The sequence below is a fragment of the Eumetopias jubatus genome, unplaced genomic scaffold (assembly GCF_037043125.1).
Source record: "Eumetopias jubatus isolate StellerSeaLion01/CBP00866 unplaced genomic scaffold, mEumJub1_p1.0 scaffold_7, whole genome shotgun sequence".
In the NCBI taxonomy this organism is placed as follows: Eukaryota; Metazoa; Chordata; class Mammalia; order Carnivora; family Otariidae; genus Eumetopias; species Eumetopias jubatus.
The window spans coordinates 47,095,825-47,122,901 of record NW_028274813.1 but is presented as its reverse complement, the minus strand read 5'-3'; the positions used below and the strand labels follow the sequence as shown (position 1 = coordinate 47,122,901).

At 37.0% G+C, this 27,077-nt stretch overlaps 1 protein-coding gene across 2 annotated transcripts in view; it reads left to right on the top strand.

Moving 5' to 3' along the window:
• FRMD6 (FERM domain containing 6) overlaps positions 1 to 27,077 on the top strand; it is a 79,325-nt gene that overhangs the window by 26,023 nt on the left and 26,225 nt on the right. Inside the window, exons 2-5 of one of the 2 annotated variants that reach the window (XM_028102301.2) lie at positions 15,650 to 15,894; positions 20,855 to 20,945; positions 24,324 to 24,403; positions 25,618 to 25,694. In XM_028102301.2, coding sequence (XP_027958102.1) covers positions 15,796 to 15,894; positions 20,855 to 20,945; positions 24,324 to 24,403; positions 25,618 to 25,694 — 347 coding nt within the window. In that variant the 5' untranslated portion in view covers positions 15,650 to 15,795. Of the gene's footprint in view, positions 1 to 15,649; positions 15,895 to 20,854; positions 20,946 to 24,323; positions 24,428 to 25,617; positions 25,695 to 27,077 lie in introns of both variants that reach the window. The other variant, XM_028102295.2, reaches the window with a different exon arrangement.

The following is a 27,077-nucleotide window of genomic DNA, read 5'->3' as shown; positions in this document are numbered from 1 at the left end:
GTAAATGTACGACATGAGTTAGAGAGTGGCCACACAGAGGCTAGATGGAACCCGATGGTGAAAGATTGTGCCTTAGAGTTTAGGTGTTCTCCCCTGGAAGTGCTATAGCATGAAAGAGCATGTGAGCTGGGATGTGAGAGATTGGGTGTGCCCTTTCATGAGGTCACCCTGGCAGTACTGGGGGTGGGGGGTGGCAGACTTAAGGAGTGAAACAAGACAGAACATTTAGAAATCCAGGTGAGAATACAGTGAAGATGTATGGTAGAGGGGAAAGGCACTAGAATGATGGACTAGACAAAAGGAAGGATTTTTTTTTTTTTTTACTAAGATTATTTTTTAAGTGGTTGTATAGCAACTAAATCCCAACCTTTCGACCACTGAGAATCACTTATCCTCCTTCTCCCCCATCTTCCTTGGGCCTCATGTCTGAAAAGATTGTCTATCAAAATAAATTGTTTTCATTTTTTAAATCGGACACGTAAAACTAAATGTGCTATCAAAATAAGCGCTTGGAAAATGGTATTAAAATTAAGTGAATGATCTCTTAGTTTTCCTTGAAATACTACCATGGATAAATGCACCAGTTGTTGTTTTTAATATGCCAGTTTTATCAGGGTGTTTGAAATATTTAAAATAATTGTAAAGATCTCATTACTTTTTTTTTTAATTAAAGTATGATTGACACAAAGTGGTACATCAGTTTCAGGTGTACAACATAGTGGTGTGACAAGTTTCTGTGTTATGCTCTGCTCACCACAGGTGTAGCTATCATCTATCACTATATAATGCTATTACAGTGTTGTTGACTATTCCTTGTGTTGTCCCTTTTATACCCATGACCTCTTCATTCCATAACTAGAAGCCTGTGTCTCCCACTCCCCTTCACCCATTTTGCTCATCCCTCAGCCGCCCTTTCCTCTAGCAACCACCAATTCTTTGTGTTTTGGGATCTCTTTCTGCTTTTTGTTTTGTTTCTTAGATTCTACGTGCAAGTGAATTCGTATGGTATTTGTCTTTCTCTGTCTGACTTATTTCACCTAGTATAATACCCTCTAGGTCCATCCATTTTTTTTGCAAATGGCAAGATCTCATCTTTCTTTGCGGCTGTAAGTAATACTCCATTGTATATGTATGCACCACATCTTCTTTATCCATTCATCTCTCAGTGGACACTTGGGATGCTTCCATATCTTGGCTATTGTAAATAATGTTGCAACAAACATAGGGGTGCATATATCTTTTCAAATTAGTGTTTTTGTTTTCTTTGGGTAAATACCTAGTAGTGGAATTACACGGTCATATGGTAATTCTATTTTTAAATTTTTGAGGAACCTCCATAGTGTTTTCCACAGTTGGCTGTACTAGTTTGCATTCCCACCAACAGCACATGAGAATTCCTTTTTCTCCACATCCTTGCCAACACTTGTTATTTCTTGTCTTTTTGCTTTTACCCATTCTAACGGGTATTAAGGTGATATTATGGTTTTGATTTGTATTTCCTTGATGATTGGTGGTGTTGGGCATCACCGTATGCCTTCTTTGAGAAAATGTCCATTCAGGTCCTCCTCCCATTTTTTAATTGGGTTATTTGGGTTTTTTTGGTGTTGAGTTGTGTAAGTTCTTTATATATGATAGTAACCCCTTACTGAATACATCATTTGCAAATATCTTCTCCTGTTCATTAGGTTGCCTTTTTGTTTTGTTGATGGTTTCCTTCACTGTGCAAAAGCTTTTTATTTTGCTGTAGTTCCAATAGTTTAATTTTGTTTTTGTTTTCCTTGCCTTAGGAGACATCTAGAAAAATGTTGCTAAAGTCAGTGTTGAAGAAATTACTGTCTATGTTTTTCTTCCAGGAGTTTTATGGTTTCAGGCCTTACGTTTAGGTCTTTAATCCATTTTGAGTTTATTTTTCTGTATAGTGTGATAAAATGGTCCAGTTTCATTCTTTTGCATATAGCCATCCAGTTTTCCCAGCACCATTTATTGAAGAGACTGTCTTTTCCTTATTGTATATTCTTGCCTCCTTTGTCATAGATTAATTGACCATATAAGTTATGTATTTATTTCTGGGTTCTCTAGTCTGTCCTGTTGATCTATGAATCTGTTTTTGTGCTGGTACCATAGTGTTTTGATTACTGCAGCTTTGTAGTGTATGTTGAAATCTGGGATTCTGATACCTCCAGCTTTGTTCGTCTTTTTCAAGATTGCTTTGACTATTTGGAGCCTTCTGTGGTACCATACAAATTTTAGTATTATTTGTTCTAGTTTTGTGAAAAATGTTGGTATTTTGATAGGGATCACATTGAATCTGTAGATTACTTTGGATAGTATGGACATTTTAACGGTATTAATTCTTCCAGTCTGTGAGCATGGAATATCTTTCCATTTGTTTGTGTCTTCAATTTCTTTCTTTAATGTTTTACAGTTTTTAGAGTTCTTGGTCTTTCATCTCCTTGGTTAAGTTTATTCCTCGGTATTTTATTCTTTTCCATGCAATTGTAAATGGAATCTTTTTTTTTTTTTAAGTTTTTATTTTAATCACCCTGTGCTCATCACAAGTGCACTCCTTAATCCCCATCACTTATTTAACCCACCCCTCCCCACCCCTCTGGTAACCATCAATTTGTCCTCTGTAGTTAAGAGTCTATTTCTTGGTTTCTCTGTCTCTTTCTCTTTCCTTTAGCTCATTTGTTTTGTTTCTTAAATTCCACATATGAGTGAAATGATATGGTCTTTGTCTTCCTCTGACTGACTTATGTCACTTAGCGTTATGCCCTCTAGCTCCATCCCTGTCATTGCAAATGGCAAGATTTCATTCTTTTTATGGCTGAATTATATTCCATTGCATATTTATACCACATCTTCTTTATCCATTCATCTATCAGTAGACACTTGTGCTACTTCCATTTCTTGACTATTGTAAATAATGCTGCAATGAACAGAGGGGTGCATATATCCCTTTGGATTAGTGTTTTTGTATTTTTGGGGTAGATACCCAGTAGTGTTATTACTGGATCATTTATATAGTTCTATTTTTCACTTTTCAAGGAACCTCCATACTGTTTTCCACAATGGCTGCAGTAGTTTGCATTCTTACCAACAGTGCAAGAGGGTTCCTCTTTCTCCACACCCTCACCAACACCTGTTATTACTTATGTTGTTGATTTTAGTCATTCTTACAGGTGTGAAGTGATATCTTACTGTAGTTTTAATTTGCATTTCCCTGATAAGTGATGATGAGCATCTTTTCATGTGTCTGTTAGCCATCTGAATGGCCATATATAAGTTCTTTATATATTTTGGATACTAATCCTTTATTGGATATGTCTGGGATTGTTTTCTTAATTTCTCTTTTTGCTACTTCATGATTAGTGTATAGAAAAATGCAACTGATTTCTGTGTATTAATTTTGTATCTTGCAACTTAATTCATTTATTCTAATAGTTTTTTTGGTCTTTCAAGTATTCTGTGTATAGTATCATGTCATCTGTAGATAGAGATAGTGTAACTTTCTCCTGAATAGTTTGGGATGCCTTTTATTTCTTTTTCTTGTCTGATTGTTGTACCCATTACTTCTTTTATGAACTCCAGGTTAGAAACCATTATAATTGTTGGTCAACAGAATTATGCTTATTACTATTCTGTCTAGAGAGTATACCAGAATCATGCTTTGTAGAAATATATTTTTGATCTCAAGTGTAAAAAAAAAAGTGATGGTTTCATTTTCCTGCATACCACTATTATCATTACCCTGTGCTTGGCCTCTGTAATCAAGTGCATAAAGTGAGTATGGTCCTGGCAGAAAATAATGACAAAGAAGGGCAAATTTTGAAAGGCTAGGAGTCAGAATACCACAGGATGCAAAACTGTTGCCAAAGCTTAGAGAATGTGATTGGTTGAATTGGCATAGAACAAAACTTGAAAAATGACCCACTCTGTACAATACCGTTGTGATGTCCAATGAGTCTCCTTGGAAGCCTAGTCAGGGTACTGAAGGAGATTCCTTGTAATTCAGGGGAACACTCCAGAGCCTGATTTCTCATCTATCCAGTCTGGGTTTGCATCAAGGGACAGCAACACAGATTCTTTGATGGACTCAGGCCTCTCTCCTGCCTCCCTACCCGGGGCCCTTATCTGTATGACATCATACCCTTGTCATTTGTTTTCTCCCCACTGCTTACAAACCATTTCACCTCCCTCCATGATATCTTTCTTCAGTAGCTGCACTTCCCTCTGTTCTCAGCCTTTCCACAAATCCATGGACGGCCTTCTTTTTACCACACAATTTAACATTTAACTTAAAATATAATTGTATTGCTTCCTTTGTTTCTACTGTGTCAGTTTTAACTCTTCAAAGAGGTTACAAGGTCTCTGAGGGCCAGAATTCAGAAATGATGTGAGAGACAAAAAGGAGTATACTTTAAGGAAGTGCTGGAGGACTCAGGTACCAGCTAGCTTACATGCTTGCTCGTTGACTGACAGAATATTCGTAATCTTTTTCTTTCTTTCTTTCTCTCTTTCTCTCTCTCTCTCTCTCTCTCTCTTTTCTCTCCCTCTTTCTGTTTCTCCCTGACTTGTTATCTTACTTTCTTTCTACCTATTTAATTTAGGGGCTTTCTTTATTCCTGCTAGTTCTATTCTAAAAACATAGTTGAACAGAGTAAGTTTGGGCTACATGGGACATTTGTGATTTGGGGAGAACAGGCTCAATAAATGGTGTTTTTTTTATTGATGTACTACAATTTACTAATCCATTCCTCTTAAACTATTCAGGTTTTTTTTTTTCCCAATTTTTACTCTGATGGATAATAGTTTAGTGAGTACTTATGATCAAAAGCGTGACGTACTTTGGTTGAATTATTTCCTTTTTATACATTCCTGGGAAGTCAGGTTATTGAGTCAAAAGGGTGCAAACATTTGTAGGACTAGCCTCATAATTTTATTCCTTAGAGTATGATAAGCATTAGTTGGCACCAATTCAAGTCCACTTTGATTGGAAGGTGCTTTGCCATTCCCAGCTCCAAGGTGTGTGTAGCAAATCTCATTAATAGAGAAAATAATCTATTAGCTACAAACAAGAGAAAAACGCTATTTCTTTTAGAACTCAAGATAGGATTAATGACAGAATAGATTGATTTAACCACCACATACCACCAAAAAGCAGTTCTTCCCCTTACTTTCTATAACATGACATCAATAATGTTACTTGGTCTTAAAGAGTAGCTAATTTAATAATCTTCACAACAGTTTGATTTCAGAGGTGAGAAAAATGGACACAAAGAAGTAAAGAGCCTTGCCCTAGGGTACCCAGGTTTCAAGCATTTCAGCTGGGTTCCACATCCAGGCAGTCTGAATCCATGCTCTTAAGCAGCACATTATATTGCCTCTCACTATATTCCCACTTTCCAAACTTAACATTTCTTTTGATTCAATAACTACTTTCAAGTGTAGTTATTACTTGTATTATATGTTTGTACTTATATGCATGTAAAATATATAAATATACTCAGATGAAATACGTATATTGGCATAATACTGTACATATGTTAACTATATATAAAAGCTTCATTTCAGATAACATACACAACCACTTTTAGCTGTATAGTGTAAAAATGCTGTAGTCAGGTTATAGTCTACTAGATTGCATTTGGTAGTTAGCAAATTGTCCCCTTATCAAGTTTATAAAATAGACCCCAAGTTAAAGATACTTTTACTTGAAAAATAATTTTAAAAAATGCTTTTACAGTTCTCAAATTGCTGTGTGTAGTACTCTTCCAGAATAGTAGTGTCTGAAGTGTAGCTCAACCACCTAAACTTTTCAGTTGCTCAGATTTTTTTTTTTTTTTTTTTTTTGGCCTTCCAGGTCTTCTTTGCTAATGATGAATATTCATCAGAGAGCATATTATCCTTTGTCCAAAGAGAGGAGCAGCTCTCTCCATCCCAGCATTTATATAACAAATTTCTGGGAGGAATTCTGGCTTTACTTGGATTATACATTTACCCTTCAGACCAAGCACTGTGACTGGAGATTGGGGCACCTGTTGGGCCGGCTTTGGGTCACATTCATACCCTATGTCATCTCTTCACCCTTCTAAAGTGGAGAATACGCTGATTGATAGCCCCACTGGAAACATGTGGGATTGGAGAGGGGCACTGCCAGTGGAAAGATGGTGCCAAACAGAATTACACGGATGTCTTTTACATTCCATCTTTTGGTCAGCCAGCATGCATTTGAACCTATGCACTCATATACACTTTCTCTTTCTCCCAATATATAACATTTCGAAGGAGCCACCACCTAATATAGTGCAACTGCCCCATTTATAATCAACACTATACTTAACTTCCCCATCCCAAAGGAGACCTCCCAAAGTTTAGCCCAGTTGTTGCATCTGGCTCTAAATTCCAGATCTCTAGGTGATAATGTATTCTTGTTCATCAGTTACTGATGTGCCTTTTTATGACATGGCAGTGCATGACTGTTGTTTCAGTGAACCATCCCCCCAACAACCTGATACCTAATGCTTTATATTCATTATCTCATTTAATCTTTGTAATAGTTCTAGAAGGCCAAAATTACATATTTTACAGGTGAAGAATCAAGCTCAGAGATTAGGTACTTGCCCATGGTCATTGTAGAACCCAGACTAGAGTTCAGGTTGGACTCTGGAGAGGTTCAGTCCATCTTTTTAATCAGTATTCTGTCCTGTTGTCTCTAAACAGCTGAGGTTCAACCGTATGAAAGGTGGTCGTAAGGTCTTCACAGTTCCTCGTTTATCTTTGAGAGCAATGGTTGGAACATGGGAAGGAGCAACAAAGAGTGATGTTCTTTCTAGAGGGTTTGGCTCCAGAGAGTTGATAGATATCAACTACTTTCCTTTTCAGATAAAACAGTAACTGCAAGAAAAGGACATGAAATGGAAAGTGTTCAATTTAGTTACTCTTCAAATTAAACTTTTTTTTTTTTTTGATTCATTTGAGACACAGAGACACAGAGAGAGAGAGAAAGCATGAGCAGGGAGAGAGGCAGAGGGAGAGGGAGAAGCAGGCTCCCCGCCGAGCCAGGAGCCCGATGTGGGGCCCAATCCCAGGACCCCGGGATCACGACCCGAGCTGAAGGCAGACACCCAACCATCTGAGCCACCCAGGCGCCCCAGTTACTCTTCAAAATAAGTGTGAAAAACATTTCTGTAGTCCTAAAATGACTCTTACGAGCAAATTACCCTTACTTAAGAAAAAAGTATCTTCATAATGCAGAGCATACAGACAAACTGAAAATCAGGTATTATTTGTTTCCAGGTCTGTTTTGATAATTCCAGGGATAAAATCAAAATGTAAGACTCCCCAGGAATAAGTACCTGATAATAATGGAAGTGTACTTATGTGAGAATTTTGGCAGTACACTCCATTAAAAATTTAAGTTTCAGGAAGGCTAAACATCAAAGCAGCCCCTGAAGCCAGAGGCCAATAAGACATTCAAAAGGTTAAAAAAGTTGACTTCAAGATGCAAGCCAGATTTCTGAGTTTTGACTCAGTTGCTGACCTTTTAGTTGGAAAATATGTGTGTAGTAAATGTTGTACTATTACATACCCCAAGACGTTGCAAGTTAGGTTTCAGACCACGGCAGAAAAGAGAGTATTGTAATAAAGCGAGTCAAATGAACTTTTTGGTTTCCCCGTGCGTATAAAGGTTAATTTTCACTGTACTATTGTCTATTAAGTACACAATAGTATTATGTCTAAAAAAATGTATATACCTTAATTCAAAATACTATAGTGCTAAAACAATGCTAACCATCATCTAATTTTTTATCAGGTCATAATTCTTTTGCAGGAAGGTCTTGACTCTGCGTTGATGACTGTTAACTGATCAGGGTGGTGGCTGCTGAAGGTTGGGGTGGCTGTGGCAATTTCTTAAAATAAGACAGTAGTGAAGTTTGCCGCATCAGTTGACTCTGCCTTTCATGAACAGTTTCTCTGTCTCATGTGTTGCTGTTTGATAGCATTTTACCTGCAGTAGAACTTCCTTCAAAAGTAGCTTCAATACTCAAACCCTTCTGCTGCTTCATTGGCTAAACTTATGATGTATTCTAAATACTTTGTTGTCATTTCCACAGTCTTCATGACATCTTCACCAGGAGTAGGTTACATCTCAAGAAATCACTTTCTTCGCTCATCTATAAGAGAAGCGACTCCTCATTCATTCAGGTTTTATCCTGAGATTGTAGCAATTCAGTCCCATCTTCAGGCTCCACTTCTAATTCTAGTTCTCTCACTGTTTCCACCACATCTGCAGTTACTTCCTCCTCTGAAGTCTTGAACCCTCAAAGTCATCCATGAGGGTTGGAATCCATGACTTCCAAACTCCTGTTCATGTTGATATGTTGACCTTTTCCCATGAATCATGATGTTCTTAATGGCATCTAGAATGGTAACTCTAGGTTTTCAATTGACTTTGCCCGGATCCATCAGAGGAATCGCTACCCATGGCAGCTATAGCCTTATGGAAAGTATTTCTTAAATAAAACTAGAAGGTCAAGATGACTCCTTGATCCATTGGCTTCAGGAAGGATGTTGTGTTAGCAGGCTTGAAAACGACATTAATCTCAGTGTCCATCTCCGTCAGAACTCTTGGGTGACCAGGTGCATTGTCAATAAGCAGTCCTATTTTGAAAGGAATCTTTTCCTGAGTGGTAGGTCTCCATAGTGGACCAAAAATACCCAATAAACCATGTTGTAAACAGATGGGCTGTCATCCAGGCTTTGTTGTTCCATTTACAGAGCACAGGCAGAGTAGAGTTAGCATTATTCTTAAGGGCCCTAGGAGTCTCAGAATGGTAAATGAGTATTAGCTTCAACTTCCAAGTCACCAGCTGCCTTAGCACCTAGCAAGACAGTCAGCCTGTCCTTTAAAGACTTCTCCTCTCTAGTCATGAAATTTTTAGATGGCATCTTCTGACAGAAGGCTGTTTCACCTACATTGAAAATCTGTTGTTTATAATCTTCATTTATTATCTCATCTACATCTTCTGGATAACTTGCTGCAGCTTCTACATCAGCACTTGCTGCTTCATCTTGCACTCTTATGTTATTGGGATGGCTTCTTTCTTTAAACCTCATGAACCAACCTCTACTAGCTTCATACATTTCTTCTGAAGCTTCCTCAACTCTTTCAGCCTTCCTAGAATTGAAGAGAGTTAGGGCCTTGCTCTGGATTACTCTGGCTTAAGCGAATGCTGTGGCTGATTTGATCTATCCAGACCGCTAAGTAAAGCTGTTCTGCTTTTTTATCATTTGTGTGTTCACTGAAATGGCACTTTTCCTTCAAGAATTTTTCCTTTGCATTCACAATTTGGCTGAGTGGTGCAAGAGGCCTAGCTTTTGGCCCATCTTGGCTTTTGCATTGCCTTCCTTACTAAGCTTAATCATTTCTAGCTTTTGATTTAAAGTGGAAGACATGCAACTCTTCCTTTCACATGAATGCTTAGAGACCTTAGGGTTATTAATTGTTCTTATTCCAATATCATTGTTTCGCAGAGAATAGGGAGGCAAGGGAGACAGGGAACGGCTGGTTGGTGGAGCAGTCAGAGCACCCACATTGATTAAGTTCATTCTCTTACATGGGCACCTCAAAACAATTATAATAGTAACATTAAAGGTCACTGATCATAGATCACCATTACAAATATAATAATAATGAAAAAGTTGAAATATTGTGAGAATTACCAAATGTGAAACAGAGAACACAAAGTTAGCAAATGCTGTTGGAAAAATGTTGCCAGCAGGCTTTCCACAAACCTTAAATTTGTAAAAAAACAACAGACAGGGAGGGGGGTAGGGGGATGGGTTAGCCTGGTGATGGGTATTGAGGAGGGCACGTTCTGCATGGAGCACTGGGTGTTATGAACAGACAATGAATCATGGAACACTGCACCAAAAACTAATGATGTAATATATGGTGATTAACATAACAATAAAAAAATTAAAAAAAAAAAAACAACAGACAAATAACCCCCCCTCCTTCCCTTCACATTATCTGTGAAGTGCAATAAAGCAAAGTTCAATAAAACAAGATATGCCTATATTTTAAAAAAACAGGTGGATTGTAAAAAGTAATGACTCTAAGGAAACTTGTTCTCAATAGTTGGTTCTCAGCAGTGGGTGATTTTACCCCAACGGGGCATTTGACAATATCCAAAGAAATTTTGGGTTGTCACAACTGGGACATGGGGGGATTCTCCTGACATCTAGTAGGTAGAGGCCAGGAATACTGCTGAACATCCCACAATGCACAGGATGTCCCACACTGCAAAGGATATTTAACCCATAATGTCAGGAATGCCAAGGTTAAGAAACCCTGCTGTAGGATCTTCCTTGTCCAAAGACATGTATGTAGTAAGTGAAACAACCCACACTTCATGAACAAGCCTGCCACTGGAGATGAAAAGAAATGTGAGTTGGGGAAATAGACAAGAAAGATAACTATAAGTTCCTGAACTGTTAGAGATAGTGCTTTGAAATAACAGACAAAGAGCATTTACACAAATGAGTTATCCATGAGGCAGAACTTCTAACAGAACATGAGTTAGTCACGGGGCAAGCCCAGATTCAAGGGAAGGGGAAATAGATCCCATCTCTTAAGGGGAAGCATGGCAAAGAGTTTACAGTTTTCTTTAATACACTGTAAGTGCTTAACAGTAGCACCTGGCACATAGTAAGTATGTACTAAATGTTAGCTATAATTAGTCCTCTTATTCTGCCTTTTCTTAACAGTAGGTAAACCTTAGCATTTTCTGTTCCCTCTATTTGGAAAACTTCCCTGGGATGGATGGATCAATGGAAGGAAGGAAGGGAGGGGGAGGGAGGGAGGAAAGGAAATGACATCCCTCTCTTAATTCTGTTATCAGCTCAAATAGCAACTTATAAGAGATGCTTCCTCTGATTACCCTGTATGAAATAGCATCTACACCACCACTTTATCTCCATCAACTCTCTCATCTACTCTGGGTTTATTTTTCTTCACAGTACATATCACCATCTACATTATATATTTATTGTCTCTCTGTGCTTTGTTCAGTGTTATATGCTCCATGCCTACAACAACACTTAGTACATTGTAGGTGTTTAATGTATATACATGGAATGAATGAATGAATGAATGAGGAAAAAAAAACCAAGGCATTTTACCAAAGGCATTTTGATACCACTTTTAGGAATACCATACATTAAAAGACTATATACTGTTTATTCCATAATGATATAAGCCACAGTATTCATCTGTTTCATGCTGTCAGCTGTTAAGTCTTCCCATGAGAGTCGCCCATCAGAATACATGTGTTCTTGGGAAGCAGGGACAATATCATTATCTTAAGTTTCTTGGCAAAGGTATGTCCCTAACTAGATTCTGAGCTCAAGGGTGTAGGAGCACATCTTTTATTGCTTTTGTATCCTGCTTTTTAGCAAATAAATATAATAGTACTGTGTGTATAGCACGAGCTTCCTACATGTATAATTAAATTAAAAGTTAGGCTCTCTGTGATCCAGTTTTCCAAGATAAATTTTGATCTTGTTTTTGTTAGGTAATAAAGACACCTTGTTGACTGTTGAAATACGGCTATTAACCATGATTGCCTTATAGAATTCATCATATCGCAGCACCACCTTTTCATTTTAAGGGTGACAATCTCAGAATTGAGACTCCTTTGCCTCCATTCAAAATGAGATTATATCATGTGTTGGAGATTTCTGGCAACCTCGTTCTTTTTTTTTATATATAAACTTTTTTATTTTAGAATACGTTCAGATATATAGGACTTGCAAAGAGAATAGGAGTTCCTAGATACCCCACATGTACCCACTTTCTCCTATTGTTAACATCTTACATGAGGGTGCTACATTTGTCACAACAGATAACCAGTATTGATACGTTACAATAAACTGAAGTTCATACTTTCATTCAGGGGTGACCCAGTTTAAAGGTTAATTCCAATAATTTCTAAAAAATGAAAACTGATATTCAGTGTACACACATCAGATGGTGGCTTCCTGATTCTTAAAAGAAACAAATTAACTTTTTTTAAACAGATTTTTTTTTAAAGATTTTATTTATTTATTAGAGAGAGAGAGAGAGACAGCTAGAGAGGGAACACAAGCAGGCAGAGTGGGAGAGGGAGAAGCAGGCTCCTGGCTGAGCAGGGAGCCCGATGCGGGGCTTGATCCCAGGACTCTGGGATCATGACCTGAGCCGAAGGCAGACGCTTAACGACTGAGCCACCCAGGCACCCCAAGAAACAAAGTAACTTTTAACCAATGGGGCTTATCAGGAAAAAAGCAGGGACAATATCATTATCTTAAATTATATTATAAGACTTATAATAATGTAGGTTTAAAATTCAGTTAGGGGGAGGGACACCTGGGTGACTCAGTCGTTGAGCGTCTGCCTTCTGCTCAGGTCATGATCCCAGGGTCCTGGGATCGAGTCCCGAGTCGGGCTCCCTGCTCTGTGGGAAGCCTGCTTCTCCCTCTCCCACTCCCCCTGCTTGTGTGCCTTTCTCGCTGTATCTCTCTCTGTCAAATAAATAAATAAAATCTTTAAAAAAAATTTTCAAGCGGGGGAATCTTATATTTTATTTGTAAGTTGGATATTAATAAAGATGACAGGATAGAGTTTGATCATTATTAAAGCTGTTTTGTTGTTTGCCCAGAAAATATTCTACAGCATGGTGTGTTCTTCATAAATATCCTAAAAGCAATAATCTATCCCAAGATCCCTAGACAGAAAAGGGCTGCCGTGGAGTAGGAAACGTGCTCTCCTGCGGCTGAGTCGGGACTCAGCTGAGGACACAGCATAGGTGGCCAGTAGCTCAGAGGTGAATTTCTACAATTCAGATTGGTATAAATTTAGTCTGATTCTTTTCCCCAGGACTGTCCAGTGTATGATTAAATTTTATACTGGAGCATTTTAGAGATCATAGGCATTTTGTTATTTCGCCAGAACCTTTTAATCAGCTTTCATGCAGTCCTGGGTGAAGTAAAAACTTCATCCTCTCTCTCCCTCAGGACTTTTTAGTTTGCCATCCTCAAATCAGAAAAGGCAGCAAAGGGGCAGCACTGCTTCTTAAAGACTCTGCTTTTTATGAAATTTTCTTTAATAATCTTACTCCAGTCTTCTGCATTATCTGAATCATAAAATAAGTAAAAATTGTACTCAAATGAAATTTGAAAATTATCTTAATGAAGCTCTGGAAACATCTCAAACCTCAGAAGGTATTTTTTCCTTAGTTTATTTTTTTTAATTATAGAAAGTAGGTCAGTAGAAATACCCCCCTTTAATTGGTTTAATTAGGAATGGAAAATTATAGGAGTAACTCAGTTTGAAGTGTATATTTAAATAAGAATTACACTGGGATTAATATCATTTTAGGTTTTGAATTTAAATAAGATGCATTTAATTGTAGCTTGTAATTTATTCTTGAAAAGATTTTAATAGAGAGGAGGCCTAAGTGTTGGAATAGAGCAATACATAGGAAAAAAATCTGCCATTAAAGATTTGACAAGGAAATTGCTTTACAACCATAATTCTCAAATGGTATGTTCAAGAATTTATTCTACAGGACCTTGATAGATAGGGCTTAGAGGAGAGGGAAACTATTCAGTGACCAAGTAAGTTTGAGAAATACTAAGTTAAACAAATTTAAGAAATTGCCTGCAGGACTCTTCAGAGCCTTTAATATTGAGGATTTTTTTTTTCAGTTATAGTGATGATGCCTTTTACATATGTTGCTTATTCCCCATTCTATACCTCATGATGTTTTCTCAGTATATACTATGAAGGTATTACAACCAGCTGTCTGCTCAGTACCTTCCTTCTGTTAATTCAAGTGTGGTTTTTATACATGCCTATATGTCAGAAATACCTGGGAACTTTTTTAAAAGTTATTAAGATTCCTGAGCCCTGAGTTGGGCTCAGTGAGTAGAAATGCCACTGTGCTCGGGATTCTGTATTTATCACAGACACCCAGGTGATTCTGAGGCAGCCAACATCAGTCTTACAATTGGTGCTTTGGAACTGTTGAACTAAAAGTGGATTGGATATGGGGTGCACTTAGTTTGTGCTCATAGAAACATGGGCTAACCATCCCATACTGAAGTTAAACTGCAGTGCTGAACTTCACTGATCCTATAGGGTGATGTGCTGGCTACTAATGTGAAACAATTGCTATGATCCTTTAAGAAAAGCAGAATGCTTCTAAGGGGCCTTTTGGCCCCCTATACTGTATATAAGATTACCATTTGTTTTTACTCAGTTTGAGTAGCTGCCTTGTGGATGGTATTTTATTCATACTTTAAAAAGAAATAATAGTTTATATATACCCCTAGTGCCATAGAAGATTATATTCTCTCCCATCTTCCTGCTGATAACAGGTGGACATTTAACCATAAGCAGATTATATCTCACTTATGCTTTGGTCTATGTGAACGCTGACGATAGCTTTTCTATTAAAACTGTGTTGTTATACTCTCTGCTTGGTAAAATCTTCTGCTCCTACAAATATAGCTGGAAAGAGACAATATAAATGCTACTGGAGAAAAATAATTACTGTTGATTTGAGAGGCAACTAGCCTTAACACATCTTGGTTGAATAGTGTTATATTAGCAATAATATATGAAACAGTAGGCACACTCATTCAAGGTAGAAAATATCCCCCATTGTTTTAAAATTATTCTCCAAAGGTTTGCCAATGCAATAAGACATGAAACAAAGAAAGGATGTGAGTATTGAAGATTGGAGATGAAAATCTTCATTACTTGCAAAAAAAAAAATTGTATACATTGAAAACCTGAGAGAAGTTAAAAAATAATGTGTTTAATAAACTGATTAGATATCCACAAAATCCACAGTTCTTTTGTATACAAACATGGTTGATATATACAGTTTTGTTATTTCTATGTGTTGGTTGGTGAAGTACATAGAGGTATTGTTTGCGTTGTCAGGTTAAAGGATCAGGAGAGAGAGCAGAGCCATAAAAACTCAAGAGAGAAAAAAAGTTGTAAGGAGGGCTTAACCTTGGTGAGAGAGGGAGATCAATTGAAGTGAATCCTAGAGATGCTGCTGATGGTCTAGAGATCCCTGGCTTCCTTTGGCAGAGCCATGTTGGTGAAGCAAAGGAAGTAAAAGCCAAACCACAGTGGTTGAAGAAGGAATGTAATGGAAGAGCCAAGACACTTATTTGAGTTTGTAATGGAAAAAAAGAGCAAGAGTTTGAGAATTTGTTGTTGCTGCTGTTTTGTCATTTTGTTTGTTTATTTGTGGAACCCTTCGTTATCTCCCGTGTGAGCTTGGAAACTTCCCAAAGGCAGGCTCTCTGTTTCTGTGAGCTCTGCAGTGCATAGTACTGCCTTGAATGTATGAGGCACTCCCTGGCTTTATGTTTAGTTCATGACTGTGAATGAAAGTTTGAAAACAGTTGATAGTGGGCAAAATACAGAATAAATTTCAGTGAATTCTCCTTTATTAAAACAGGCAACCCTAGCTCTGAGATGTGCTGACCCTGTGCCAACAAGAGCAGTTGTGCTGCTCATCACCCTGTCTCTCTCACCAGTCTCGCTGCCTTTATTTATGGCTGGGTTTGGGGCTTTTTTTTACAGCTATGAACCCTACGTAGGGGAACATCCTGCTGCTTCTCCTGTAGGGCGAGTGATGAGGAGCGGAGTCTGGCTTTGGAGTGCTCGGAACCAGAGGAATTGCCGAGGACTCAGAGCCCAGCCCTGACCACTCGAGAGCCCACAACACAATGAACAAATTGAACTTCCATAACAATAGAGTCATGCAAGACCGCCGGAGTGTGTGTATTTTCCTTCCCAATGATGAATCTCTGAACATCATCATAAATGTAAGTAGGTACAACTTGAGAAATGTTGGAATATTCTGTTCCCAGCAGTGACCACATTCAAGTTATTACCTGGTGAAGGGTGAAAGCCTTACAGAATGAGACCATGAGTAATGTAGCAGAATTGGGGTGTTTTAAAGTTGTTCAGCACAAGTATAAACTTTGAATTATGGCTTAAGTGCAGCTGCCTTCAACATTTCTTCCCTGGGGGTAAAATTACAGAATTTTGGTTACCATATTACAGAAAAACTAACACTTTGCTATTTTATAACTTTTTACTGAAATATAAATGTTTATTAATATATAATATGAATTTGCTTTTTAAATGCTTTTGAGTTGTCACACATATGAAATGGTAATAATTGCTAGCCTCTTACTATGCATCTTGATCATTAATAGTAGCCTGAGTCTAGCCAATTTCAAGAATAGGCTGTGCACTTGAGCACTAAGCTGTGGCTTTTGGTTCTTGAGTCAGAGTTAACTGTCTTAGTCATCCGGACATTGAGGAATATGGTACTATTTTTCTTAACTTCTAAAATTGAGTTATAATCTACATACAGCAAAGTGTAGGAATCTTAAGTGTGCAGCTCAGAGAATTTTTACAAGTGTATATACCCATGTAATCATCATCCAGCTTGAGATATGCTATATTTTCAACACCATGGAACGATCTGTTGTGACTCCGCCTAGACAGTAATCTCCACCCAAAGAGGGGTCCAGTCACTGTTTCCTCCTGTATAATTTGTTTCTGAACTTCACACAGCTGAAATTATGTGGTGTGTTCTCTTTTGTATCTGGCTTCTTTCAGTCAACATTTGGCCTGTGAAGTTCATTTATTGCTATTACATGTAACACTAATTCCTTTTCATTGTTGTGTAATATTCTGTTGTGTGCAATTTGTTTATCCATTCACTTTTGATGGATATTAGGTTGTTGTAAGTATTGGACTATTATGAACAAAACTATTTTGAGCATTTTATGTGTATACCCATGTGTATACATTTGTGGGGTTTGTTCAAGAGTGGAGTTGGGAATCATAAAGTATATCTGTGTTTAGCTTTGGTAGAGACCGCCAAACAGGTTTATGGTAATCAGAATCATGCCTGGCATTTTTCAACCCCTCTCCCTATTATCAACTTTCATATTCTTCCTCTCACTGATTGTATTCAGATGGAATTAGGGAGAAACTTGCCTTAGTGCATGCCTTGAATTGGGTTTTTTTGCTGTATGCTACTGTATTTTTAACCCCACTGCTATATAAAAGAATATTTCTAAATATTATACTGAGTATATATGACATTTAAGTAGCGTCATTAAAAAATTTAGACAGGAAAAGGTTCTGCTTATTACCATAATTATTTTGGTTTTATTCTGACAATCACCACAGTTTCAGTTTCTTGATTTACTAATGTAACCTCATTTTTGCTCATAGGGATTGTCTGAGCATGAAACTTAACCTCTTGGATGAATTTTATCATCTGTTGGGCAGAATTTCTTTTGATTAACAAATTGTTATTCAGGGTACCCAAAGTTGTTTTTGAATATGTGAACTGATAGGCTATTATTTTTTACATTTGGTTTTTAAAAATCTAATAAAACTCAGCAGCTTTTTCAGTGTGGTCATGGGCAAAATACATTAAACTATAATTCTACTTATATAGGTGAATATGCTATTTCAGTTGTTATATACAGTTATTTTATAAAAAGATACCCACTGAATTTTTTAAAAAAATCAAAATCAAGACATACAGCCTAAGCACTTTAAGAAACTTCTCTCAGTTCCATTTATGTATTTAAACATAATCCACTGGTTGGATTGTATATCTGTGTGTTCATGTGTGCACTTATGCACACATACAAGATATGGAACAAAACCTTCCTGACCTCAGATAAGTGGAAGGAAGGACTAATCTGTCTTCATGAGGAACACTAAGAGCTGACTACAATTTTCAAAGAAATTAATTTGTACTAAAATCTCAGCTGAGGAAGATGATTAGGAATAACACCTCTGCTACAACCATACTATGTGATTATGAGAATTGAGGATTAGCACACAGCGTCATTCCTGACACATAACATGGTAGCTGCTATTATTACTTTAATTCTTCATCAGAAATTAATTTTACATGTCTTCACTTTCCTTATTTTGCAAAATTAGTGTAACATCCCCACAGGATGGTCAGGACTATGATCATGGATTGTATAGCCATATATCATCATGATTAAGGAGGGTTTAGAGTCCCAGGGACCTCACTTGAAATCCCTACTCCTCGACATACTCTGTAGCCTTGGGCAAGTTAGGTTTTTTTTGCTTCCGTTTCCTCATGTATAAAGTAGAGATAATCTTCCTCTCCTCATTAGGGTCATTGTGAGGATTTAAAGATAAAACATGAGTAAACTGCTAATTGTAGTGCCTGGCAGCTGGGAATTGCTCGGTAAGTGAGCACTTAATAGAGTAACACTTGTTTTAATTTCTTTGACCTGTTTGTTCATTTCATTAGGGAGCTCTGTTAATGAAGCTCAAATGGAGAATCTGAACTCCCTCTAGGCCTATAAGATTTTCTTATTCCAGGGCACATAGACTCCCCTGCCATGTCCACACTCCTCTCTAGCAAGCTCTTGAACAAAGGAGGGAGGAGGGACCGAGTTAAGTAGTATGGAGACCCCTCATTGCTAGAAAACCGATTCAGGGCTGCCAAAGGTCTTTTTTCTACAGTGTTACCTTTGTATTCATAAAATTGCAATTGATGTTTGTAGTGTTGTAGTCTAACAAATTAATGGTAGCAAAAACAGTTTTATTAATGGTCTCATTTTTTCATCATTTCTAAATATTTTTTAAACAAAGATAGTTTATTCCTTGACATGTGTAGTTGATATGATAGAATGTTGTCTTTCTGCATGTGGGGTAAACTTAGTGTTTTGATCATCCTCGTTTCTCCATAAGTTTGAACTAGTAGGGGATGTTTTAAATGATTTTAATCATCAGGTAAATATTAAATGTGGAAACTTGGTAAATTTTGACAATAAAATTATGGTAAATGTACACAAAACTTTTGAGTAATATAAATGGTGGCCAAGAGTTTATACCTGTTCACTAAGACCAAAGTGAACAATTCTTTTTTTTGGAATATATTTTAAGCACACTTAATCAAAAACAATGACATTTATTTATTTATTTTAAAGATTTATTTATTTATTTTAGAGAGGGCATGAGCAGGGTGAGGGGCAGAAGGAGAGGGAGAGAATCTCAAGCAGGCTTCCCACTGAGTGTGGAGCCTGACATAGGACTCGAACTCAGGACCCAGGATCATGATGTGAGCTGAAACCAAGAGTCAGACACTGAACCGACTGAGCCACCCAGGCGCCCCAACCATGACATTTAGGATCAAATGATGTTTTTATTAGAAAGTTCCATATGAAGTATATTTTTAGATAATACTTTAATTCTTAATACCTCATACTCTATAGCACTTTTTATTTTTTTTTTATTTTTTTATTTTTTTTTTAAGATTTTATTTATTTATTTGACAGAGAGAGATACAGCGAGAAAGGCACACAAGCAGGGGGAGTGGGAGAGGGAGAAGCAGGCTTCCCGCTGAGCGGGGAGCCCGATGTGGGACTCGATCCCAGGACCCTGGGATCATGACCTGAGCCGAAGGCAGACGCTTAACGACTGAGCCACCCAGGCGCCCTCTATAGCACTTTTTAAAGCTCCATTGCTCCTGAAGATTAAAGAACTTGAAAAATTTCACAATTAGCTAAAATGCAGCCTTAAAGACTCATAATATGCAAATACAAATAACTCAAGCTTCTTTTCACAGCAGGTTAAGACTTCAGAGCCACAGCCTTACTTAATTACGGTTTTATTTTTTATTTATGTTTTTAAAGGCAACTTCTTTTTTTTTAAGATTTTATTTATTTATTTGACAGAGAGTGTGCACACACAAGCAGGGGGAGGGGCAGAGGGAGAAGCAGACCCCCTGCTGAGCAGGGAGCCCTTAATTACAGTTTTAAATAAGAACACTGCTTACTTGATAGTTGTTACAGAGTTTTATCAGTAGGCTCCAAATACTTGATTTAAACTAGCAGAACAATAATAAGTATGGAGGAAATGTACAGCATTATATGATTAGCAGTTAAGACAAAGTTACAACATGCTTTGCTTTATATATAGTTTGTGGTTTGGAATTTTTCCGTTAACTTTTTATCACATTTTATCCCAAGAGCTTTGTTTATGACATTTAAAAATACAGTCAAAACTAAGGATTAAAGGTGCTGTAGCTGGTATGACATTTTAAGTCTCAAATTTGTAGTATATTAGCATATTAGGCCATCAAGAAGAAAACCTTCCTTGTAAAGATACTTGCCTAATTCAGGCTTTTGATAATCTGAGTAGCCTGTTTTGGATATCTTCTGAAATATTTATCATGCACCATGGTTTTAAAATAAGGCCTTGTTCATGTATTATAAGATTTATGAGTCTTGTACAAGATAGTATTGGTACCTTATTACCATTTCGTAAACATTTATATTTTGATAATCATTATTGAAACACAACACAGATTAAAGCAATTTCCATGAACCAACAGTTGTTTTGCTAGTATTGCTTGTCATTTTAAGGCGTATATTTAGGGTGCATTAAATTGCTTGTTTGTGGGGGTGCCTGAGTGGCTCAGTCAGTTAAGCGTCTGACTCTTCGTTTCCACTCGGGTCATGATCTCAGGGTCATGGGATCGAGCCCTGTGTCACACTCCCGAGTTCAGGGTGGAGTCTGCTGGAGATTCTTTCCCCATCCCTCTCCCTCCCACTCTGCTACTCCCCCCCACTTGCATATTCGATCTCTTTAAAATAAATAAAATCTTTTAAAAAATTTAAAAAAATAAATTGCCTGGTTGTGCCTCAGCGTGTGGGCTTGGTTTATTTGCTATCACAAGTTGTGTTGTTTTGTTTTTTTTCTCTACAGGTTAAAATTCTGTGTCACCAGTTGCTGGTCCAGGTGTGTGACCTACTCAGGCTAAAGGACTGTCACCTGTTTGGACTCAGTGTTATACAAAGTAGGTGTTAGTTCCGTCTCTGATAGATTTAGCCAACTATCCCTGAGGAAGTGATATTTTATAGCTGTAACTTAATTTGGGCAAATTGTGATAAGATTGTGATTATCAAAATACCCATAAGTTGGTCATTATTTTTAGTCTAGTATTCATTTTTTAATCTTAACTGATGTGTATTTCTTTTAAGATTTAGAATTTTAGGCCACGTATTATAGTTTGAACTTAAAAATGGGTTCCTTTTTAGGAATCTAGATTTTGTGTTTGTTCTTTTCTGTTTTAATGAACCAAGCTTGGTTTTTGTTTCCTTGCACTCAGGGAGCAGCTGGAGCTGGGAGGAAATTATCTTGAATGTTTTTATAATTTCTTTTATAATTTTTGACATTAAAAAATTTAGGCATAAGAAAAATAACTGTTCAAGTTCTCTTACTGTTGACTATATAGTATAACAAAGTGATCTACTAATTTGCTCCCATTTTCTGTTTTTCCCTCTGCACACCTTCTCTTTTTTCCAATTAGACTATATGACATGAAGATGAGGGATCAGTTTCTTCTGTATATTTTATGTGAAGGTTTTCTGCACATAAAGGGCTCAGTATAAGTCTCTTCCCCACCTCACCCCCATAATATCTTAGAGTTAAGTTACTAGGATTTACCTGCAACCATTCCTTATAAGCTTTTTCTTTCACATCATGTTTTTAAATTTCTCTAGTCTTATGTCAAAAGATCTTTTATATCTGTGTTCAGTTTTTCAGGAATACTTTTTTTGTGAAATGTATTTATATTTTATACTTCTTTATGGATCATATTCTACTACTGGAATTGGTTTAAATTTAAAGGCTTATGACATCTTGAGAATCTGGTTAGTACCATAAAATGCTTAGATCTGCCAGGTTGGAAGGTGTATCATGATGAGCTGATAAACAAGGCCCTTTGCCACCAAAATGTGAACCATTTTCAGTTATCTTCTTAGGAGAGGCCAGAAAGCATGGAGCAGGGAGCACCTCAAGAATCAGTGAATCAACCATTTGCTCTTCAGTCTCTTCCTGTAATAGTTAAAAGCAGTAAAAACACAAATGCTTTGCTCCATCCTTCTATCAGTGCATCCCTCAGTCATTCTTTCAAGGAAGGGTCCGGGAGAAATAAATGCCTTATAGATTCTAAAAAATTTTTCTTTTATTCTAAACACAAAGTTAATTCTTTTAATTCTACAACTACAGCCAGACTGTTGATCTGTGTTCAACAAGTCAGTCTGATAAAACCAGTTTACAGCTTCCTTAAATTTCAAAATGAGAGGTTTTTTTTTTTTTTTATGAGCAAATATTTTAATTAAACATTAAGAGGAAAAAAAAAAAACCACTTTGGAAAGCATACAGAAAAGGTAGTCGACGTTGAATCACTTATAAAACGGAAAAAAAAACTCCCTGCCGAGCAGGGAGCCCGATGTGGGACTCGATCCCGGGACTCCAGGATCATGACCTGAGCCGAAGGCAGTTGCTCAACCAACTGAGCCACCCAGGCGCCCCCAAAATGAGAGTTTTTAAGATACCTTTTTTAAAAGAGAGATTGTAGGGTGGCAAAAGACCATTGGAAAAGGAATCAGATGACCCACTTCTAATTCTGGTTCTACCACCAGCTAGCTGTGTGGCTTTAGAAATATCACTTGACTTCTCTCGATTTCATTTTTCTCACATGTCAACTGGAAATTACTGCTTCACCTGCTTTGTCAGATTTTGATACATGCTTTTGAATTCTTAAAATATAAAGCCACGATCAAACTGTCAGATAGTAGAGATACGGTGGTAGTTTAAAAATATGTGCTATTACACAGTGAACAGTCTCAGTTCTGTTTATTATATGGCTTCCTCAGATGGCAACTCAAGCCAAACACAAATCATATTCAACAGGAAGGGTGTGTGGTCTTGTTCATTTCATGTTAATTGGCAGCATATGAGAGATGGGAGATAATTTAGTTGATCTGATAAGTAGATTTAAGTAGCACCCTTTTTTTGTCCCTGGGACCTCTTCCCTATCCCTTTTCAAATTGGTTGGCTTAATATGTCATTTATAAACAGAGTAGCTCTACCCTTCCTATTCTCTTATTGCTCTTTTTCAATCAAACCCCACCCCCACCCCCAGCATTAAGTCAGGAGTGACAGTGTGGTCAGGCATGTTACCCTGGGAGTAGTCAGAGAGACACACTGCCCTTCCAGAGTGAGTACATTTTTATGCAGAGCTTTCCACGAGCATACTCCCTTAGTGATGGTTAGAGAAAAAGGAATAAACTTTAAAAAAAAAAAGGCTTAAAACTTTGGGGGCACCTAGGTGGCTCAGTCAGTTAAGCCACTGACTCTTAGTTTCAGCTCAGGTCATGATCTCATGGTTGTGGGATTGAGCCCTGTGTTGGACTGCTGCACACTCAGCAGAGAGTCTGCTTCAGATTCTCTCTCCCACCCTCCCCTTTCTGTCCGTCCGACCCTCCCCCCCCCGCTTACGCACCCTTGTGCTCTCTCTCTAAAATAAATGAATGAAATCTTTAAAAAAGAAGAAGACTTAAAACTTAGTATGGGATAGGAATGCTGAAGGCTTTTGTTGTGAAATATCTCTCTTAAAAGACTCTCTTCGGGAAATCTGAAAATTTAATATTTTTTTACCAACTTGTCTTCACATGTTTAGATAATTTTTACATGGGTTTTAACAATCATAGTTTCTGCTCATCTTAAGAACATCATCCCTTTGAGGAAACACTTTGGCATTCTTTTGTTGCGTGAGATTCTTCTCCTCATTCCACAGGATCAGTCCCAAATGCAGTGAGAGTAATGGCTTGCTATTTTATCAGGCTGTGTTATATGTGGAGAACACAGAGAAGAAATAGTCTTAAAGGCCGTTGTTCACAGAGCATAGGTCAGGTGCCTCACTTGAAAACAGGCAGTTATCCTCAATGTCCCCTAATGTCTACATAGCAGTTAGGATGCTGTTTCTTCTCTGTTTCATTATTCTGCACCTATGATGAGAGTTCTCTGTGAACTCAAGAAAAGCATGTTTCTTCTAAGAGCAAGGAAGCCCACAGTGTTGGAAGTTTGTGCACTAGGATGACCATAGAAACTAAGTAAAAACAGGAGGTGGAAGCTTAAGATTTTTTCTAAATATTACAGATTTTTAATAGTGTGTGTTCTGTATTGCAAATGCAAAATAATTCATAAAAAGTCTCATTAATGTCTAGCCAACCTTTTGTCTTTTAGTATCTTGTTGAGTTTTTGTGGTACTTTGTGAATTCAGAACACATTCACAAATCTTGAGGCTTTTTAAAAAAATCTGTTTTTGTGTATATTCTTTTCTTTTAAATCTTTTCTTATTATCTTGTCTCCTTTTTTTAATGTGCAGATAATGAACATGTCTATATGGAGTTGTCACAAAAGCTGTATAAATATTGTCCAAAAGAATGGAAGAAAGAAGCCAGCAAGGTACGACAATACGAAGTCACTTGGGTGAGATTACATTTATAAGCAAAATTATTTTGATTTTTTAAAAGGTTTATTTTAGCTATTATACATTAGAAAAATATTAAATTTTTAATTTTTAATTCACAAAAATATGAAGTAGAGCATGGGAAAGGGAAATGAATTATAAGTTCCAAAATGCCATGTTGATGAAGTGTTAATAGTTTATTGCATATAACAGTAGATTTTAGGTATCTGCTTAAATAGGGGTACCTGGGTGGCTCAGTTGGTTGAGTGTATGTCTTAGGCTCAGGTCTTGATCCCAGGGTCCAGGGAGCAGGGAGCCTGCTTCTCCTTCTGCCTGCCACTCCCTCTGCTTGTGCTCTCACCCTGTCAAATAAATAAATAAAATCTTAAAAAAAAAAGATAATCTGCTTAAATAATGTTTGATAATAACTTTTTAGTAATTTGGAGATAATGCTTTGAAATGAAAACCATGGAAAAAATATTCCTTTTGTGGTTATATTAGCTGTCAAAACTGATGTTCTAGAAGTTATTAGTAATTTTTGAATCTACTTTTACTATACTTACCTTTGATACTTTGTTACTTTATTGTACTGGTGGTGCTTTTATTTAGTAAACATTAATTCCATTTACATGGGAGATCATTCACAGGGAATTTACCTAGTGTTTCCAGGATCACCGTAGTAAATCAGGAATAAATCCCTAGTGTCTAATCCTAGATCCTCCAGTTTGTGTTTTAAGAATTCTTGGAATAAACGGAAGGCTACTTGAAAGCCAACTACAAAGTAAGGCACATTAAAGTCTAAATAAACAAACAGCATATTAGAATTTGGTATGTGGAATGTCAGAGGAACAAGAGAACATTTGTAATGAGGAGCAAATGGTCACCACAGGGGATAGAGCTGAGAGAGGAGCTGGATCTCAACTAGAAATTTCCACTGGTATTTATTTTTATCTTCCCTTATGTTGTCATTGGCCTTACAGTGAATGAGTATATGCTGATGCTTTATAACTTCCCAGTTTTGCATGAACTTGGTATCTATATGGGACAGTTGTCTGCCCTCTGCCAGTCACCACCGCCCCCCCCATTAGAAATAGATAAAACCTTTCAAGATTTAAAAACTATCTTGTAAATAATGGTATTTTGTTGCTTTTGAAACCCCTTTTTGTAGTAACTAAAAATAGCTTGCTTTTTATATGTGTCTTTGTTTTAGGGTATTGATCAATTTGGACCTCCTATGATCATTCACTTCCGCGTGCAGTACTATGTGGAAAATGGCAGATTGATCAGGTATGAGAACAGGGATTCTAAACTTTTACTTTCCCGTAGCACTCACCTTCTAACATGCCAAATAAAGTCCTCATGTTTGTTTGTTTCCACCTGCTATGATATAAATTCCAAAAGAACAAGGATTAAAAAAAAAAAAAATCTTTCTGTATGCTCATGTATCCTCAGTTCCTAGAACAGAGGTTCAGTAGACAATAAATATTTGTTGAATGAATGAATGATAATGTTAGACTATTAATGAAAATGTTAACAATATCACTGCCTCTCATTTTCTATACTCCACGTTTTTGATAACAAATCAGTCAACAAAAAGGTGTTTCATTCAAGAAGGAACTAGCATTTTTGTGAAGAATAGAGAAACTAAAGGATTATATTCTTTGGTAGGGTGGGAAGTAGTAGGGCAAGCAAGCAAGAACTCTCTCCTATAAAAATGCATGGTGTTTATACAGCCTGGTTTTCTTTTCACCTTCGGGGTCATGCTTCTGTTCTTGGCAGTAGTTTTAAAGCTGAGATTACACCCAATGGAGGTATCCTGTGAGAATCTTAGATGGAGTTTGGCAAGGGCAGGTAATTGATTCTTTTTCTGGAGGTTGGTGCATGAACAGTACTATGCTCGTGATACAAACTCAGAATTTACCATCTCAGAAGCTAAGTTTATCATTTGTATAGGAGGATTCAGTGCCAGGAAACTTTCAGAGGTGGTTTTGTTGGCTGATAGAGAAAATGGTGAACTCTCTTTTACTTATTTACTTTTAAACTCTGAGAAACCCCATGTAAAAGAGACAAAGATACATTTGGCTAATGAGTTATATGTGAGGTTTGCTCTTAATACTTGTATTTTTGCCATATGTAATTTTAAAAGTAAAAAATATTAGCGCATAAATAATTTTTTTAAAGGCTAAGAAACTTTTTTAGTTTTTCCGAGTTTATGTAAAATTTTTACTCAATTTACCTACTAAGTATGGAATGTGCTGAAAAGAAGCAAAATATATTATTTAGCCACTAATTAACCCCCTGGGACTAATGAATGTTTCATTCATCCATGTACTTCTTTTCCCCAGGGATGAACTAGTCCAAACACTGTGTGGTCAGCATTATAAAAAGAAGTGCTCTGAAAAATATTCTGTCCCGAGGGGGGAAAAATTACATAAATGCCTTATTTTTAAACTCTTCATACTTAAACACCATCTTAGTAGAAATCAACTCATGTTTTTATTGTCATCAGCTAATAAGCTATGAATTTCAGATAAACATTCGATCTAAAATAATAGGAAGGCAAATAAATTCCTTAAACACACACACACACACACACACACACACACACACCCTTTTTTTTTTCTTGCATTTTTACTTTGATCACAAAGGCGTCTCATTTGCCTGTGACAT